General features: G+C 34.9%; 1 protein-coding gene across 1 annotated transcript in view; it reads right to left on the bottom strand.

Moving 5' to 3' along the window:
- The window catches only part of LOC138709981 (headcase protein-like), an 88941-nt gene that overhangs the window by 25657 nt on the left and 42266 nt on the right, over nt 1-21018 (bottom strand). Inside the window, exon 3 of the mRNA XM_069840662.1 lies at nt 8650-8838. Coding sequence (XP_069696763.1) covers nt 8650-8838 — 189 coding nt within the window. The remainder of the gene's footprint in view (nt 1-8649; nt 8839-21018) is intronic.

Here is a 21018-nt window from a genome sequence, read left to right as displayed (position 1 = left end):
TCCAGGCATGATGCCTTAGACCAGGCATGTCAATTGATGACCACAGTAGCAAGCGCGCGCTTTAGAGCCCAGGAGAGCCTGAGCGCATTACAGCGGAAAGGAAAGAGACAGACGAAAGAGGTGGTATATGCCGCTTGGTCGACCTATATACTGGGATGGCCAGCACTGATTCAATACATAAAGGGAAGAGAACTTATTAAAACTGTATCCATGTTAATTTTTAGATTTGCCTGAGAAGTATAAGTGCATTATAAGAATGTAAGTTTTAATTTTAATGCTCATTTTTCACATGTTTGATTTTTTTATTCAAAAGAAATATTTTCTCAACTTTTCGTATAGAAAAGTGAAATTTTCAGGTCTAGGCCTATTTATTTAGTAGCCTTACAGAATGTTTTCGTAAATCTAATATACCGTATATACGTATTACTGAAGTTAGTGTATTGAAAATTTTGAAAATATTCGCATGGAAATTGTTTGTAAGGAAATGAATTAACAAAGCAACCACTGTTACATCAAAAGAAAAACATACGTGCCCGTGTGTTGTAAAAATGTCAGCTCTATAGCTTCAGCACATTTCGAGAAAATAATTTAATATTCTGATGATAGGAAGTTGCTCACAAATATCACCTTAAAAGCATAATGCGATAAGAGTTTTGTTATGTAATATTAGTTACACTTAAAACAGATACAATACCTAGGTAACTTTGCTTTGTACTGTAATATTGTTTTGATTAGTTTATTGATTACTTTTGATTACCATCAATATAAATTCCAACTTATCATGTCATACTCAAGCTCTTTCTTTGGAATATCACTTTCTTTATGAATGATGTGCTTCATCCACTTAATACAGTATAATATTATACTACTATGGAATTTAAGCGAATATTCCTTCTTAACTCTCTATTATGTTATTAAGATTTAAAATACAAGTTCAATATTAAGAAATCAGTGTTAGTACTTTTGTTTTACAGACAATATAGATAATATTAAACAGAAAGAAGCCATATAAAAATAACGACATAAAATTTCACGTTCCGTTTGAAGTTTGTGCACCACTGTTTTCTTAATCCAACAGGTTGCTTATTCATACACACAACCCTTCCTCTTTCCATACTTAGCGCTTGCTGCCCGCGCACGACGTCAAGTTCAGAAAAATGCGCTTGCTTTGACATCACTGCCTTAGACCATGACGCTACGGCGCAGGACTGTGAAAAAAATACAATTTGGAAATATTTCACAATAAAACAAAAATATTGGCACTGGGAGGAAAAAAGTCATCTAAGTAAAGGTAGTAACTAAAGGAAAGATGTTATATAACGGGAGTTCTTCATAATACGCGGAGTGAACCTGTAAGTATTGTCACTAATTTCATGGGGTTATTCTTCAGATATTTCAAACGAAATAATTTAATACAATTTTGATCGTATTTGCTTCCTTTTCGAGATAAAAATTGTTTTACCTATATGAAACATTTTATAACGTGTTCTGGGAAAGCCGTTGATTTAATTCCCAATCTGCTCAGTCAATTTAGGACAGCAGTGTATTATGATAATAAATGATGGAAAGAATTTTAGTTTTGTCCTTTAAATGTGCAGAAATTTGATCCGAACAAAATGTAACTTTCGTTCTGTAAAGGAATTTTAAAACGTTACATTCTTTCGGAACAAATTTCTGCACATTAAAAGAAAGAAACTAAAATTCTTTCAACCATTTTAAACTTTATATTGTAAGAATATAATTTTATCTTACCGGTACAATTATTTTAAATGAATCGCCCCATGCAGAAAGGGCTTCAGTCACAAATTTTGAAGAAGAAGAAGAAAAAGAAGAAGAAGAAAAACGAGATATCGATGGAAATCATATCTTTATGGAAAGGTATTCAGTCCAATGCTTGGAAATACAGAAACGTGTCAGGCTCAGAGTTCTATGCAGAAAGGAATACAGTGTACAGAATGTTTTTTTCAGTTGTCTCAAAATTAGGTCTAATGGACTGAAGGCCTTTCTGTATGGTGCGATTCAAATATTAATACTTATCCTCTCTTCTTTAAAATATAATAATGACTTCGTGACATACATAATCTTATTTATTGTAAATTATAAAATTAATCCAATTAGATTAGATTTCAGAGTTACTTTGTACCGCTACAAAGTTTGCATGATAACACTGATTCTACCATAAGCATTTAAATTTGATTATAAATAGACATGAGACAATTAATATATAAAACAGATATCAAACGTAACTATTAGATCTACTACAGACACACTTTAATTGAAGAATTAATTTTTTCAACAAGTCCGGCATAGTTGGCTTATTAATGAAATTTATTTGACCTTATTTATTCAACTACTGTTCTAATTTTCACACTCGTCTTGAATTTCCATAATGCGTTGAAAGTTTTAGATGGCAAGAGGTCAAAAGGATTCTCCAGAGAGAAGGCAGTATGCAATTAAGGCGAGATATTCCAGCGAAACGCTACAGGAGGCACTAGATGATATAAACTTTGGAAAACTTGGTCAACGAGAAGATGCGCGCTTGTATTCCATCCCAAGACAAACATTAGTGAATAAATTGAGAAATAAACACAGATATAATTTTGGGAGGCCAAATATGTTTACATCGAGAATGTTGCTACTCTGTGTTATGATGACTTTGTAATAGTCTCATATAAAGGATCACTGTTCCAAGGTCCCATCTTCAGATACGAAGTCAGTTGTAAAGTCAAGAAGGGAAGGCACTGGATGTGGCCTGACCAGTTTGAAGTAGGTAATAATAGTACATTATGCAACGAGCCTATAATGGTAGTAATTAAGACGCGAGTATGTTTATGAAACGAGCGCAAGCGAGTTTCATAATTTTCATACGAGCGTCTTAATTACCATTATAGTCAAGTTTAATACAACTTTTTATGCTCGATCATATTTCTAACTTGAAATTATTCATAAGTATTCATGTTATTCTTATCTGACTGAGGAGCGGAACTGACCTTGTGCAATACCTCGTAAATTGTGAGATGTGCGCAGACGCGAAAGTATTGATTTTTTCCGAGAAACAAATGTCGACATCGACCTTGATATAATCTAGAGAGTAAAATAAACATTAATCTTGATATAACCTTGAAATTGAATTAGACATTGCTGCTGTCCGCCGGAGTTTACAGGATTCCGTGTTCGTGTGGGAAGGTCTACATCGGTACTACACAGCGGAGCGTCAGGATGAGACTGACAGAACACAATAGGAATTGCCGCCTAGGACAGATCGACAAATCGGCAGTGGCAGCATACGCCTATCAAGAGGGCGATCACAACATACGATTCAAGGACACGGACATCTTGAGCACGACGACGCACTTCTTCCCCCGTCTACATACAGAAGCGATCGAAATATATAAACATAACAACAACTTTAATCGCAGGAAGAAGGCGTAAAGCTAAACAAGTGTTGGTACCCGGTCCTAAACAGAACAGATAAGAAGCCACTACAACGAAAGGACGGAACGCAGAACGGGAGCAGCGAACAAAGCGAAACAAAGTTTCCCCCAACAGCCCTAGTAACTTTGTATCACCGTTAAATGTCAAATTTCATTTATTTAAAATATGATTTTTTATGTTTATTATGTCTCAACTCATGAAATAAGTTAAATAATTTACTTTTAAATATAAATTTCAAAAAACACTACTTTAGGTAAGTATAAAAATATGATAGAAGTGGTACAAAGTTACCCCAAATGACTGTACTGATGCATGTATCCAACTCGTACAACACGATCTAATTTTATAAACACGGCGAGCAATACCCACATAAAAAACACACGTCACACAAGCCCACAAAGTCAGAGACAGAGGGGAGATGAACCTCCATATCCTTAGCCGGGAATCTAAACCAGTCCCATGGGTTCAGTAACTACAAGCGCTACCACTGAGTCGTACAAAAGAAATAAAAATATATCTAGGAAGCTAAATGAAAAAGGAACTAACGTACTGAAATGGAAGGAAACTACCGATTGAGTAATTGTTTCTCAGGTATTCCACAATATAATGTACTTAGCAACTTTAAACCACTGTTGCAGACAACGAGGGGTTCAACTTGGGAGCTGTAGCCTATAATGCTCACTTTCGATCTCATCGCATACACATGTTCTAGCATCCGGACGAGGTAATAGGCCAAAGTCGTGACTGTGTATACAATGCTTGTACACCGAACTTCATCCTCAAGACCGTGTAATACAAACCATTAACACCAGGATGCGACACTAACAAATTCCTCAGTCATAACCAACACTTACTCCTTCATCCAACCCCTCTGTTTCGAATCAAGCGCATCGCTAATGGAAAGACTAACGCGTCAGACTTCTACGCTTGATATCTTTGTTCAAATAGATAACCCCAAGTCGAAATTCTAACTGTTTGGACATTGCTAAGACAGCTTTCTTCAGAGTACTTTCCTCACCCTAAGCTCCAGAATAACTTATTTCTATTACATTTATCATCGGTATCATGTTGCGAAGGATATTTTACATTAAAATTATTGATGGAAAAATACCGGGAATTCAACTTAGAAACACATATTGCTTTCATTGATTTGAAAAAAAAAAAAAGCATTTGATAGGGTGAACAGAAATAAATTATTAACGGTCTTACTAATAAACCGTGTATAGTTTTTATACGAGACTTATGCAGCGTTTAGACAGAAAATGTTACTAATAAACCATGAATAAACGATGGATGTATAAACAATCTGTAACTATACAATGGGAATTGCTTTGCAGTAGTTATATACATGAAACCCCTTTGTTTAAGCGTTGTATATAGAGAAAAAATGGCCGCCCCTCTAACAGCTGTTCGTATCGACTGTCATTTTATGATGATGGATGGCTTGTAACCACAGAAGAACACAACAAAGAGCACAGAATAAGTAGAATCATATTGCTTTAGCTTGTACTCTTTGACCAAAATATAGTGTTGTAATCGATCAGAGCCAGTTGTACTATCGACATTTTAACACCGCACACTAGAGCGCTCTACCGGATGCAATAGAGGATCTCAGATATTCTATTACCTTTCGTAACGAAGTAATGACGAAACTATGACGTAGCTGTGTTAACAGTTGAACTGTTATACACGACGTATGTAGTGATTGTTAGTAAGGAATTTACAGACGACTTATAAACGAGCTACTCTTAGTATAAGACAGTTAAACGTCTGTATATAGAGTTTTTATTAGTAACACCGTATATGTATTAGCCACAGACCATGTTCCACAACAACTTATAGCAAACATATAAAATATCTATAAAACAAATCTAATTGCAGTAAGGTATGACAATTAAAGCATTGGACAGAAATTCATACAGGAGTAAGACAAGGCTGCGGCCTTTACCGTTGCTATTTATTATATATATCTATATATATATATATATATATATATATATACAGTATGTATACAGTATATATGAATCAAATAATCAGAGAATGGAATCAATTGCCTCATGGATATATACAACTCAATAGACATTTACAACTGAATGCATTACTTTTTGCAAACGATTTAGCTCTGGTGGCATCCTCAGAAGATGAATTACAACGTTCAATTTTTAATTTTAACAAATTGGAATTAAATACGATATGAAAAAAATCAAGAAAAAACTAAAATTATGGCCTTCTGCGGAAAATACCCTGTGCCTAGCAAAATATGTTTAGATTCAAAAATATTAGAAAGAGTAAATTATTTTACATATCTCGGATACACATTTTTCGATGAAGAAGACATTTCACAGAAAATTTCTAAATACACCAAAACAATGGGGATAATTAACACCATTATGAAACCTTCCCTAGTACAAAGGCATACTCGAATTCGCCTTTACAAGATCTTGGCGAGACCTGTACTTTGTTACGGCAGTGAGGCATGGACATTGAGGAAGAAAGACGAAAGCAGAATAACGGCTAATGAAATGAAATTTATGAGATATATAGCGGGATATACAAAATGGGATCACAAACGCAAACTAGAACCTGTAATTAATCACGTAAAACATTATCAGAACAACAGAATAAATCATCTGCATCGCATGCATAGAGATAGAATCCCAAAAGTCATGCTCCACTATCGTCCAAACGGGAAGAGATCTCTCGGTCGTCCAAAGAAGCGCTGGATTGAAAATTCAACTGTGAGATCGTAACAGGCCATTTGGCCTAATACTTGAAGGGAAGAAGAAGAAGAAGAAGAAGAAGAAGACAAAAAAACATCGGAAAACGACAGGGCGAACAAAACTTCGCTCTACCGCTACGCGGCAAGTTTTCTACTGTACCGGCGGTTGCAGCAACATAAGAAACGTAACAACTACATAACTCGTTCTTTGTTCATTCCGCGTACAACACCAGTCATGTACCGTGGTTGTTAACAGCGACTGCCTTTACGAACGCGCTAGTCGACACAAACAATGCCCCAAGGCGTGCGGCTGTGCTTCACAATATCATCTTTCCACAAAATAACACCCTGGAATTTCAACCGGAAACATTCAACGATAATGATGTATAGATTAGGAGACGAGACCTGGCATGTGAGCTGTGCGATAGGGGAAAGAATGGGTATCAGAAAGAGAGTTTTCATGATGGTTAGTTAATATTATACATATCTACTGACACGGAAGTTCATCTCAGACTAAATCATATCTCCTCCCTCCACATCCATTGGTGATATAGTCTCGGCACATGATAAGGTCATAGGACAGGTCTTGTCTCTTCTACTATATCAATTGACGCTATTATTCCGCGTTGGTAAAGACTGATACGGGTAATAATAAATTTGTTTATGACAATATAAATATAAAAGTTATAAAATGGTTAGAAAACCTCGTTTCCAAGATTAACGGCAAATATTGGGTTTTGTATTAAAATAACTTCACCTTGGCATTAAAACTAAACCTTTATTGAAACACTGTTTATGTGCAATATTTATTTACAACACCCTAAAGTATATATATATATATATATATTATTTATGACTAGGGAGCAGATTCCTATAATTATAATTTTTTTTTTGTACATGACGAAACACAATTAACAAAATAAAAAAATTCCCATTGTGAATTTTCAAGTGTAAAAAACGGAATTCTATTTCACATAAAATCACTTATTTTCAGAAAAAAAATTATGTAAATAAATATTTTAGGAAATCTATTATAAAGGCATAAATCATTTCGAATGTAAAGTTTCAAGCGTATAAGTCGCACTGCGACGTTTGGAAGAATAAAAATTACGTCATATCCAAACGGCGGCGATCTTGAATTTGAATGGAATGCAAACTTTGAAAAAAAAAAAAACCAATAACTCAAAAATCACCTATCCTTACTTACTTACTGGCTTTTAAGGAACCCGGAGGTTCATTGCCGCCCTCACATAAGCCCGCCATTGGTCCCTATCCCAAGCAAGATTAATCCATTCTCTATCATCATATCCCACCTCCCTCAAACCCATTTTAATATTATCTTCCCATCTACGTCTCGGCCTCCCTAAAGGTCTCTTTCCCTCCGGCCTCCCAACTAACACTCTATATGCATTTCTGGATTCGCCCATACGTGCTACATGCCCTGCCCATCTCAAACGTCTGGACTTTAAGTTCCTAATTATGTCAGGTGAAGAATACAACGCGTGCAGTTCTGTGTTGTGTAACTTTCTCCATTCTCCTGTAACTTCATCCCTCTAAGCCTCAAATATTTTCCTAAGCACCTTATTCTCAAACACCCTTAATCTCTGTTCCTCTCTCAAAGTGAGAGTCTAAGTATCACAAACACACCGAACAACTGGTAATATAACTGTTTTATAAATTCTAACTTTCAGATTTTTCGACAGCAGACTGGATGATAAAATCTTCTCAACCGAATAATAACAGGCATTTCCCATATTTATTCTGGGTTTAATTTCAACCCGAGTATCACTTATATTTATTACTGTTGCGCACAGATATTTGAACTTCTCCACCTCTTCAAAAGATAAATTTCCAATTTTTATATTTCCATTTCGTACAATATTCTCGTCACGAGACATAATCATATACTTTGTCTTTTCGGGATTTACTTCCAAACCTATCTCTTTACTTGCTTCCAGTAAAATTCCCGTGTTTTCCCTAATCGTTTGTGGATTTTCTCCTGGCGTATTCACGTCATCCGCATAGACAAGCAGCTGATGTAACCCGTTCAATTCCAAACCGTCTCTGTTATCCTGGACTTTCCTAATGGCATACTCTAGAGCAAAGTTAAAAAGTAAAGGTGATAGTGCATCTCCTTGCTTTAGCCCACAGTGAAATGGAAACGCAAATCATCTATCCTACCACAACAAAACTTATGTACGAGAATACTTATAGGAAGGGGATGAGATGTACAAAATATGACCTCTAACTTAAAAATTATAGAAAATAGAAATTTCAACCTCTAACCCCCTTAAATAACGGTTGAATGACTTCAGAAGGAAGACATTTTTGGCTAAAACTATGATTGATGATGATGATGATGATGATGATGATGATGATGATGATGATGATGATGATGATGATGATGATGATGATGACGACATTACTTTCAGGTAGTGTCGTAGAATTTGAGATAATCTTGAATTGTAACATTTCAGGTAGAGATGCGTTCTTACCTTTGACCTCTCAGGGCAGCAATGCATGGCAGCAAAAATGTCGTAGGAGTACATGGTGCCGAGCACCAGGGATGAGCCATCCCATGGCGTGCTGCAGTGTACACAGCGTAACTTGCGGCCCGGCCCACAGCCCTCCAGACATGCCATGCAGACCGCAGACAGGAACAGTGTTCGACCCTCCAACTTTACCTGCACATAGTAAGCACACCCTGTGTAAATACGTCTCGTAATTATTATTATTATTATTATTATTATTATTATTATTATTACTAGCCGTACCCGTGCGCTCCGCTACACCCGTTAGAAATAAATATAAAGTAATTATATAATTAAAATAGGACATTTGATCCAGGGAACATTCGTGTTTGATAGAAGGATAAATAGTTTATGTTACTTAATTTAAATTTAATTAAAAAATTAAAATGCGATCATTTTGATCCAGAGACCACTCATTTGGTCATAAAAATTAGTTCAGGAAATACAGGAAACGAATATACAGAATAGTCTATCAAGTTTTCTGTGCATAAGAATCTATTTTAATCTTACCTGTCCTCGATTCACTCAGAAGTTACTGTGATAACATTATAGCATTATGTCCATCTAGAGAAACTACACTTTCCAATGGTGAAATAATAATTAATTATACAAATCAGTTAATTTAGCTTCCGATATTACTTCATACAAACACAGAAACATTATCTGTAGGTTATCTTTCATAGCTTTCGATTGTTGCTGTCCAAGGCCCCTTATAGACGAAGTCATTTGTTTTTTAATTCATTACACGGCCTTGGCAGTTATTTTAATTTTAAAACTCATTTATCTCATTAAATGTCAGTCCTATCAAAATTTTTCAAGGAATAAAACTTATCGCAAATTATTTTTAAAGAAACTTTTGTTATGTAACATTTTTCACAAAAATCAATAATAAGCGAGATATTTCGATTTATTTAATTCAGGCCCCCTTATAACCCCCCTTTCAAATAATGTATTTTGAATGCCATATAGCCTAAAATCTAAGTTACAACGAACTTAATTCATATTCCAATTTTCATCGAAATCCGTTCAGCCATTAACGCGTGAAAAGGTAACAGACAGACAGACAGATATACAAACAAAAATTTCAAAAAAGCGATTTTCGGTTTCAGGGTGGTTAATTATATATGTTAGGACCAATTATTTTTGGAAAATCGAAAATTACCAGAAAAATTTCGGCTACAGATTTATTATTAGTATAGATTATTATTATTATTATTATTATTATTATTATTATTATTATTATTATTATTATTATTATTACTAATTGCTTGAGAAATTTCATATCAATTCATAAATTACAAGCCACACATAAGGTAACAAAGCACAGATTTATATCTTTCTTCACAGGGACGCGGGTGTCCTTAGTCTTTGTTCCTTATATGACGTTTTACTCGATCTGTGTTTGTTCTGTGTTGTTTCATACGTTGGTTTATGCTCGACCATACCGAAATGTAGTAATTATACACCTGGTAGCAGCCCTTTAATGGACCTCATTAAAGTACACCTATTCATTAAAGGTCATGTGTTCCACCAATCAGAAAACACCATTGTAGCAATATGAAAGCGCAAGTATCGATTATTCTCGGATATGCAATGGAAAGACAACTAGCGAAACGTCACGGAGGCTGGAAATCCAATATTGTCGCAGAAGGTTATGTTCTGTTACTATAATAATTAGCGTTAATTGTAAATAATATTCAAATAAATTCAATTTGTCATCTCGTTTTTCAATGTCTAATTCAATTTCAAGGTTATATCAAGATGAATGCTTATTTTACTCTCCAGATTATATCAAGGTCAATGACATTTGTTTCTCGGAAAAAATCAATAGTTTCGCGTCTGCGCACATCTCACAATTTACAAGATATTGCACAAGGTCACTTCCGCTCCCCAGTCAGATAAGAATAACATGAATACTTAGGAATAATTTCAAGTTAGAATTATGGTCGCGCATAAAACATCGTATGAAACTTGCCTATAATGGTAATTAAGGCGCTCGTATGAGAATTATGAAACTCGCTTGCGCTCGTTTCATAAACATACTCGCGTCTTAATTACTACCATTATAGGCTCGTTGCATAATGTACTATTATAATCGTATGGTCTCTTCTTATCATAGTTTGGAGATCAGAGCACGAAAATAAATCGAACTCATCAGTGTTCTTATTTGGGATGCTTGAAATTTTTATGGAGCGGCGGTTAATAGGGTTATAAGGAACATTCAACATGTAGAACCTAACACAACGCAAAATCAACACAGCATATGAAACCTACTTACTTACTTACAAATGGCTTTTAAGGAACCCGAAGGTTCATTGCCGCCCTCACATAAGCCCGCCATCGGTCCCTATCCTGTGCAAGATTAATCCAGTCTCTATCATATCCCACCTCCTTAAATCAATTTTAATATTATCCTCCCATCTACGTCTCGGCCTCCCTAAAGGTCTTTTTCCCTCCGGTCTCCCAACTAACACTCTATATGCATTTCTGGATTCGCCCATACGTGCTACATGCCCTGCCCATCTCAAACGTCTGGACTTTAAGTTCCTAATTATGTCAGGTGAAGAATACAATGCGTGCAGTTCTGCGTTGTGTAACTTTCTCCATTCTCCTGTAACTTCATCCCGCTTAGCCCCAAATATTTTCCTCAGCACTTTATTCTCAAACACCCTTAACCTATGTTCCTCTCTCAGAGTGAGAGTCCAAGTTTCACAACCATACAGAAGAACCGGTAATATAACTGTTTTATAAATTCTAACTTTCAGATTTTTGGACAGCAGACTGAATGATAAGAGCTTCTCAACCGAATAATAACACGCATTTCCCATATTTATTCTGCGTTTAATTCCTCCCGAGTGTCATTTATATTTGTTACTGTTGCTCCAAGATATTTGAATTTTTCCACCTCTTCGAAGGATAAATCTCCATTTTTTATATTTCCATTTTTTACAATATTCTGGTCACGAGACATAAGCATATACTTTGTCTTTCATAAATTTCAGAAGCTAACTCGAGTTAATTAAAAGTGATTTTAATATAAATTCAATAAAATTATATTGTAAAGATTACATCTTTTAGTGTTCGATGTTATAGCAACATTTAAGCTGTCCTACAAGAAGGAAACGAAGAATCTGAACTCAGGATGTCCATATACCATTCCTCCGTGTTTTCTGCTAATTAGAAGTGAATAGCTGAAATTCTAGAAAATGTTCACAGCAACTCCATTTGTAACAATCAGGCGGTTAGCAGAGTACTTTCCTCTTAATTACGAACTGTAATTTGTTTTTCTCAACGGTGTTACGAAAAAGTTCGAATCATTATCCTTGTGTTCCTCGCAGCTCGTGCTCCCTTAATTCAAAGCAGATTTTCCCCTTTGCGCAAGTCAAAATGAATAGTTATCATGGTATATGGTTTGTCTGTTCGTCCGTCCGTCCACCCTCCTCGTATATCTACCTGTTTGTGCCCGTCTCCACCCGTCCATTCATTCGTCCCTCTATTTGTCTGTCTGTCTGTGTGTGTCTGTAATCTTTCTAATATGCCTAATATACCTATACCATACCAAATTTGTCCCCGATTAAAATATACGGCACCGAAATTCCGTTCAGTGAATCAGTAAAGAATCTAGGTATTTATATGGATAAAAGTTTAAATTGGAACATTCAAGTTGCAGATACCTGCAAAAAAGTATTCTCATTAATCCACTCGTTTAGGCGATTGAAGAATTTTCTACCCTTTTCCATGAAAAAAATGTTCGTGCAAACACTCGTGATGCCCCACTTCGATTACTGTGATATTCTGCTTACTGACCTAAGCGTTACTTCGGCGCAGAGACTACAACGTGTTCATAATATGTGCGTCCGTTTCGTCTGCAATATTCGCCGGGCTGATCACGTAACACCATCCCTGGCTCCGTCTAGAAGATCGTAGGAAAATCCACTGTCTTTCCCTTCTCTTTCACATATTGCATTTCTCCACTCCTGTCTATCTTGCGTCTCTTTTTCAAAATTTATCCACCCATCATAACCTAGACACACGATCACAACACTCCTCAATATTATCCATTCCCTCCCACCGAACATCCTCATATTCATCTTCTTTCACTGTGGCTGTTCCTCGACTTTGCAATTCCCTACCGAGTAATGTCAGGGACTGTCAGACATCAAGCCAATTTAAGAATAGGGTAACGAAATATTTTTCAACAATTCTTGTTAACAATAATAGTTGTTTCAGGTTTCTCAATGTTTAATGGTTATATATATATATATATATATATATATATATATCACGGATAAATATTTAAATTATCTCATTATTATTATTATTACTATTATTATTACTATTATTATTATTATTATTATTATTATTATTATTATTATTATAACTATTTCTTACCAATGTTTATTATTGTCACACTAACATTAGTTATCCAACTTTAATTATTTACTTTCATATTGTTTTATGGTCTAGATATTAATGTAATAACTATGTAAGCAATTGTATTCAATTAGAAATAGAGTCTGGCTGGGCGGAAGAGAAGGCCTACTGGCCTTAGCTCTGCCAGAATAAATAAATAAATTATTATTATTACTACTACGTAGTACAGTCATCAAGTTCTGACACTGACGCCTGAAGGGTAGGCAACCACAAGAATCTGGATGTCTCAGAAGATGCCGCGTGATACGGCGTACACTTAAACAGATCGACATCCTCCCTCAATATAGTCGCCGTTGGCCGCTATGCACGTCTGCCAACGTTGGTGTAGCTGCTGGAAGCACCGCTAAAAGATGTTGGCAGGAAGATGCCGTACGGCTTCTATTGTGGCAGTCATGACCTTTTCGGCCGCATAAAAATTACGCCCTCGTAGGATTGATTTCATGACGGGAAAGAGAAAAAAAATCGCATGGTGCGAGATCAGGTGAGTACGGAGGGTGTGGCAAAACAGCGACCTGTTGCCTTGCAAGTTCCTCTTGGACAAGGATGGAGCGATGTGCAGGGGCGTTGTCGTGTAGCAACAGCCAATTCTTTCTATGCCAAAGCTCAGGACGCTTACGACGAATTGAATTGCTTAAACGGCCAAGAATCTCTTTGTAGAGGATGTTATCTACAATTGCACCTTGTGGGATGAATTCTATCTGAACAATTCCATTTGAATAAAAAAAAACTGTTAAAGAATCACCTTGCCTTTTGACCTATCTTGTTGCGGATATTTCTGTCGTGGAAATAATGGCGTTTTCCAGGTGGCGGATTGTCGCTTCAGTTGCTGATCGTAAAGGAAACACCATGTTTCGTCTCCAGTTATGATCGGTTATAGCAGTTTCGCCTAATTTCTGACAGAACGTGACGTTTGCCCGTTGCTCAAACTGCAACATACTCGAGTTCAGACGCGCGCATTCAAATCACCTTCACAACAAAGACCGTAGTTCTGCTTACAGTGCATGCACTCAACTATCTCTTGTTGGGTCGAGAGACTAACTGACAAGGTATCATACCATGGCGCCACCTATGCGCTATAGTGCACCACAACGCCACTATGCGCTCAGTAATAGAACTTAATGACTGTACCACGTACTATTATTATTATTATTATTATTATTATTATTATTATTATTATTATTATTATTATTATTATTTGCAGCCATCCATTTTCTAGATCAGTCCCTTTACTTATTTGGCTATAATTTCTTTCTGTAATTTGAATATAATATTTGTTTTCAACTTTAAGTTTACTATTAGTAAAATTATTTATACAAAGTTACAAACAAAAATCTTCCCTGAAGGACTGCTCACGGAGTTATTCAAACACATACTTAACAAAGATAAACATTATTCTATTAGACACAAAGTATCTTAACAAAACTTAAGGATAAATTAAATTTAAAAAAACAATTTAAATTTTTTAGATTCCTTTCAGTTATAAGCCCCTTTCTCTGCCTAGTTTTGTAAAAATATAGGCTATATGTTTCTTTTTCCTTCCTTTCCCCTTTTTATTCTCTTTATCAGCCGATGAATTTATTATCATAGCCTTTTTATAGTGAATTTTATTTAATTTTCGTATTTCTTTTCTTTTTTATTATTATTTTATTACATTCCATTTTGATATATTCTTCCTTACGTTTTTTCCATATTAACCATTTGTACCAAATGAGTTGTTTCATTACATTCCAATGTATTTTACCTCCTTTTTTTCTATTATGGTATTATTTTCATGTTGTTTAATGTCGATTTTATTATGCTATTATTATTACTTTTTGTAATATGTTAGTATTCTGTTCTTTAAATTTTTGTTAAATTTTAACTGCTTGTATACTTTGTGACCTGATAGAGTGTAAAAAAGGTCCTATTGCCTTAATTCTGCCAGTATAAATAAAGAATTATTATTATTATTATTATTATTATTATTATTATTATTATTATCATCATAGATGATATATGCATCATAGATATATGCAAAAGAATAAGTTCTGACTGTTTATTATTTGCAGACGATTTAAAAATTTTTCGTACAATCAAAAGTAGTACTGACTGTCAATCACTTCAATGTGACATTAATTCAGTCGCTAAATGGTCGGAAGACAATGGTATGACAATTAACGTATCCAAAACTAATGTAATAACCTTTTCTAGAAAAAGTTCTTCACTGAAATTTAATTATTATCTAAATAATGTACTAATTAACAGAACGGATTGCGTAAAAGATTTGGGAATATTCTTTGACAGTAAATTGTATTTTCATAGTCACGTTGATTACATGTACAATCACGCAATCAGAATGCCAGGAATAATACGGTCAATAACTTATTCTTTTTCCACGCCCGACTCTCTTTTAATGCTATACTATACATTGGTGCGATCGAAACTCGAATATGCATCTGTAGTTTGGAACTCGATTACAACTACGGACTCGGCTAAATTAGAAAATATACTAAGAAAATTTATATCCTTATGTACATTCAGATTTCTGCCCATTAATTCCGGGTATAGTTATGAGAGAAAATATGAATATTTTAATTGTCAAAATCTATATGCTAGACGCCATGAGCTAGATTATCTGTTCTTTTGTAAAGTCCTCAAAGGTGATATATCCTGTGACTCTTTCTTAAACAATATTACCTTACGTATTCCAACAAAAGATATGAGAGCCCACAAACTTTTCTATATTAGAAATTCGAAATTTCTTTCACCAGTCTCCAGATGCACTAAAAATGCCAACATGCATGGCTGCGAATTCGATCCCTTCAATGTATAGACTTAGTTTGCTCTTGGCAACGATTTATCATTTATGTATTCTTTTAGGCATTATACTCAATTAACATTCTCTCATAAGTATTCTTAGTTATCCATTCATCGTCATTATTGTAATTGTAATTATATTTATGTGTAATAATTATTTTTGTTTTATGTTTTTGTTATATTTGTGCTGAACTGTAATTGGCCACTGGCTGTTGTACAGCACATTAAATAAATAAATAAATAAATAAATAATTAAATATATATTAAAGAAATATATATTCTTTAAAAATTAAATGCCTAACACTATTTTTTCAATTTGCTGACACTAAATTTTCCAAACTTGGGCAGTTTTCAATTATTTTATTATATAACCTTGGACTAAAGTAGGTATACTGGCGTTCAAAGATAAGTGACCCTACTAATCGATAGTGATCGATAATTTGTTGGTGTAAGTGTGACTTCTTTAGTTATTAGTTCTATGAATAGATGGCGAAGATTATAGTCAGTGTTGCCAATGATACGTAAATATACCCGCATTATAGAATTAAATATTTCATCCCCATCTCTGATTATAAAACAACACTGGGTTTAACCGGAAACCGCTGACACTGTCAATTATGAGAATAATTTATACTTAAGCTACATCATCCTTTTTCCCGACACTGTTTTTAATCGTTCCAATAATAGGTCACCTATTGAGAGCTACCGGAATTATTTCAAAGTTTGTCAATTTGTTATATCTTTGGTTCTGAATTATTCTGTAGTTAGAATGTTCGCTTACACGACCAAAAAATCGTAGGTCAGATATCTTTGAACGTCAGTGCACCACGATTAAGAGCTGTGCTTGTGAAATATTTTGGTTCCTCCAGTCGTATAAAATCGTATCTTCTAGTTCTGCATTTATAATGATACAATTTGTAATTGACAAAATGTGTATTAATACTTAAATCACTCCAGTATGAAATGCTATCCTGATTTATATAGTATATATTTATGCTCTTTAGTGTGATTATTATACCGTATATCAATTTTATCAACATCATCATAATCATCATCAGCGACATGGTTTAAGCCTTGTTTGGCTCGTTCCGGTCTCATGAAGTATATAAATTTTTAAATTGTTGAAGCCATTTTTTCCTGGGTCTACCTATGTTTCGTTTACCAGTTGGTCTGTAGTCGAATATTAATTTAGGAATACGGTTTTGAGTCATTCTTTCAACGTGTTGCTTCCATTTATTCCTATATTCTATGAGTTTTTCAATTATATTGAATATATTCAGTTCTAGTCTGACGTCTTCATTGCGTTTCTTGTCTAAAAGATTATAACCTGCTATACTCCTCAAAAATCTCATTCTATCACCTTGATTCTTTTTTCTTCGGATTTAGTAAGAGTCCATAATTCAGAGCCGTACAGCAAGATAGGGACTGCCATAACTTTATAAAATTTTAATCTTGTTTCTTTGCTAGTGTATTTTAAAGTTCTTTTTATTACCCCACAGAAATAATTAAATTTGTTTGTGCGAGATCGTGCGTATTTGTTTGGTTTCCGCACAAAACCAATCCGCGGAAAGTCTAAATTTCCACATTCAGTATTCCCAATCTAACACACATAACAATTTCCCTCTTCTTACCGCTTAAGTGATATATTGATTTTACTGCTTTAGGCTTTTAACATATTATTTTTAGAGACGTTCAATATAGTAATAATTATAAATTGTAAACTTGCCACTGCAATTTCATCTAAATTGCACTGTTAATTATTGTTTTTAAATATTTGCAAAAATTAAGTAAACTCTACAACTCCACTAAAGTTACTGCATTCGTGATGCAAGTAACATTAAGGAAGCCGTGAAAAAATCAACAAGATTCCAGACTCATCATAGACTGGGGGAAAAAAAGACAGACGTACTGTACATCACGGCCTTCTGGAAGTATATTAAACACAGAAAACATTTTAAAGCAACAATGTTGAAGATGGATATTTTTGTTTTGCAAATTTGCCGTCATTGAACAGAAACCAAGATGGAGATTTCATTGCACTTAATTAGAAATTCCTCTTTCAGGTATGTAAAAACGATCTTCGCACAAAATAATGTACGATACACGAGCGGTATGTTTTCTTTCAATTCTCGGAAATTAAAAAAGCTCAACTACGTTTCGCTTTTTCAAACTTTTCCTCAAACATGAAAACTTCAACATACCACTCTTGTAACGCATATTACTATTATTTTATTTGTAAAATCTTCTTTTCTTGCATATGAGATATTACAGCCCAGGTAATTAAAAGTATTAATTTGTTCTATCATTCTTCCATTCAACACGATTTTGGCTCTAATTGTTTCTAATCCTCTAAAGGCTAACACTTTTGTTTTAGTAGCCGATATAGTTAAGCTATTTTCTTTGCTAATTTTGTTTAATTTAAATATTGCCATTTGTAGGTCATCTTCGGAAGCACAAATTAAAACCTGATCATCGGCAAAAAGTATCGTATCTAAGTTTATGTTTCTTATTTTAAAATGTAATCAATTCTTTCTTGCGTTTGTTATGAACGTGATATTATTCCATTCTGTCCGTGAAAGTGCTTTTTCATCCTGTTGTGACAACTTGCTTCGTAGATTTTCCTGACACTGCGACTGAAATTATGGGCTTGCTATGAGGGTTAGGTAACAGTATCCCTTGTAACTTCAACACCCTCCATTACTATGGGTATCGAGCTCTTCTCTCTCCCCTCGTATGAGGAAATGAAGACACAGTTCCCTTTACATTTTACTCCTGCTTGTGTCATCCCCCTGCTACAAATACGAGCAACATTTCCGAGGGTGCTGAGCACAGTGAGGGTTAAAGCTGTGCATTTAATGTTAAACAATATGAACTATTGCAGCGGTAACAGAATTAGTGGTGGTGGCAATAGTACGAGGGGGATCCAGGAAATAACGACCGTTTTGTTGTAATAATTAAAAAATATATATATTTATTTGAAAAAACAAAGTCTGTTACATAACTGAAGCTTCCTTTACTTCTCTACATAATCACCACCTACATTTAAACATTTGTCGTATCTGTTCACTAGCTTTAGAATTCCCGTGTTATACTCCTTTGCCGCCAGTTCATTAAGCCAGGTGTTCACTGTCTTCTTCAACTCTTCATCACTTCCTAAACGCGTACCACTCAGAAAGTCTTTCAGCTTAGTGAAAAGGTGAAAATCGCTAGGAGCAAGGTCTGGACTATAGGGCGGATGATCAAAGATTTCCCAACCGAATTGATCCAGCAATTCTCGAGTTGAAGCAGCAGTGTGCGGGCGGGCACAGATTTTGTGGTATCCAAGATGTTGCGACACAATTTCACCAAGCAAAGAACGAGAAATGTCAGGATAGGCAATATGCAATTCGTCGAGTGATGTGCGCCTGTCTTGCAAGATTCTGTCGTTCACTTTAGTCTTCAGGTCTTCTGTGATGAGTGATGGGTGTCCGGGTCGTGTTTCATCGTGGACATTTGTTCGCCCATTGTTGAACATTTCGCACCATTTTCTCACATTTCTTTCATTCATTACAGTATCACCATACACTTCTTTCAATTGCCGGTAAATTTCTGCAGGTTTCAAATGTCGGACATTGAAAAATCGAATCACACTCCTCACCTCACAGTCGGCGGGATTATGAATCACGTCGTTCATTTTGAAGTAACACAAAATGCACAATGGTGACTTGTTGCAACCAGTACTCACAACATTATGAGAACACATGTTAAGGAAGCCAGTTGACCTTCAAACAAGGAAGGGGAGTCAGCTGCGCGGCGGGTATGCGCGAACGGTCGTTATATCCTGGATCCCCCTCGTATTAGTAGTGTTAGTCGGAAAAAACACAGCTCAGTATTAAGGTGATATACTGGATCCTATTCCATGAAAGCATATGGTCTAAAACATTGATAGTTATTAGTGAAAGTTCTTGTATTGTATGAAGTTGTAACTTTCTGTTGCACAAAATAATGTACAACAGTTGTATAGTATTAGTAAAAAGTTATTAGTGACGTCATAAAAGTGTATGGCGGACAAACGGCTATTTTTTTCACATGACGTCATACCTTGAATTAGGTTATGTCCACCTCTTTGGTAGTAAATTCGAATTTCAGGATGTAAAGAATAATTATTATAATTATTCCTATTACAGACGTGGACAAATTATTAGACTAAAACGTTTTCTTGAAAACATTATATAATTCGTCATATCAACTATCAGTATAATTCACAGTCTCTCTATTGTTGTAAATATGATTGTTTACATCTTCTGCTATATTTTTCTAATGGTTAAGTATATTTTTTCTGCCTATGTTGGTACTAACTGATGTTTTAATTATATACTGCAGAAGATATTCTCCCATGGCCTGCAAGAAGACCGGACATGAACGAAATTGAAAATCTGTGACCTATACTGAAGAAGAAAGTAAACAAAAAGAGACTTACAACAAAACATGGACTCATTTAAGCACTGTCTGATACCTGGCTAAATGATGCTGATATTCAAAGAAAGTGTCAAACTTTGGTTTCCAGCATCCCTGACAAAATCAACGTTTTAATAAAGAATAAGAGAAAGTTCACAAAATATTAGTAACCTCAAAATTCAATTTTCTGTGTAAAATACATTTTTGATCACTATTTCTTCCGATAAATACAGCTTCGTTGCATATATAATTAATTTAGTCTAATAATTTGTCCACGTCTGTATATTGGTGTGAATTATTTTATGAGGAATAATGATAATTTAAATACTTTATCATGTATTTGTCAATATTTAAACGTAATCTTCCACTTTAAGATGGACATCGTAATTTTCCGTGGCTAACACTACCAATTTCAGTCGAGAGATGGTGCAAGTATCGATCTTCCCATATGAGCGCCTTAATTTGCTTGTTAATTTATTACTATCACAGTCTACTATATACAGTCACGAAGCTTGAGTTTTGAGGGTGCTGGAAACAATAGACTGTGACGGTACTATTTTGCATTGCCTGTAATGAGGCGATATTAGCGATCCTAGTGGTGAGCAACTACCTAATGTTTGCATATTTACTACGTATTGAGCTTCGCGACTGTATATACTAGACTGT

This window comes from Periplaneta americana, chromosome 12 (genome assembly GCF_040183065.1).
Source record: "Periplaneta americana isolate PAMFEO1 chromosome 12, P.americana_PAMFEO1_priV1, whole genome shotgun sequence".
Lineage (NCBI taxonomy): Eukaryota > Metazoa > Arthropoda > Insecta > Blattodea > Blattidae > Periplaneta > Periplaneta americana.
The sequence above is the reverse complement of the archived record's forward strand: the minus strand, read 5'-3'. Positions and strand labels throughout refer to the sequence as shown.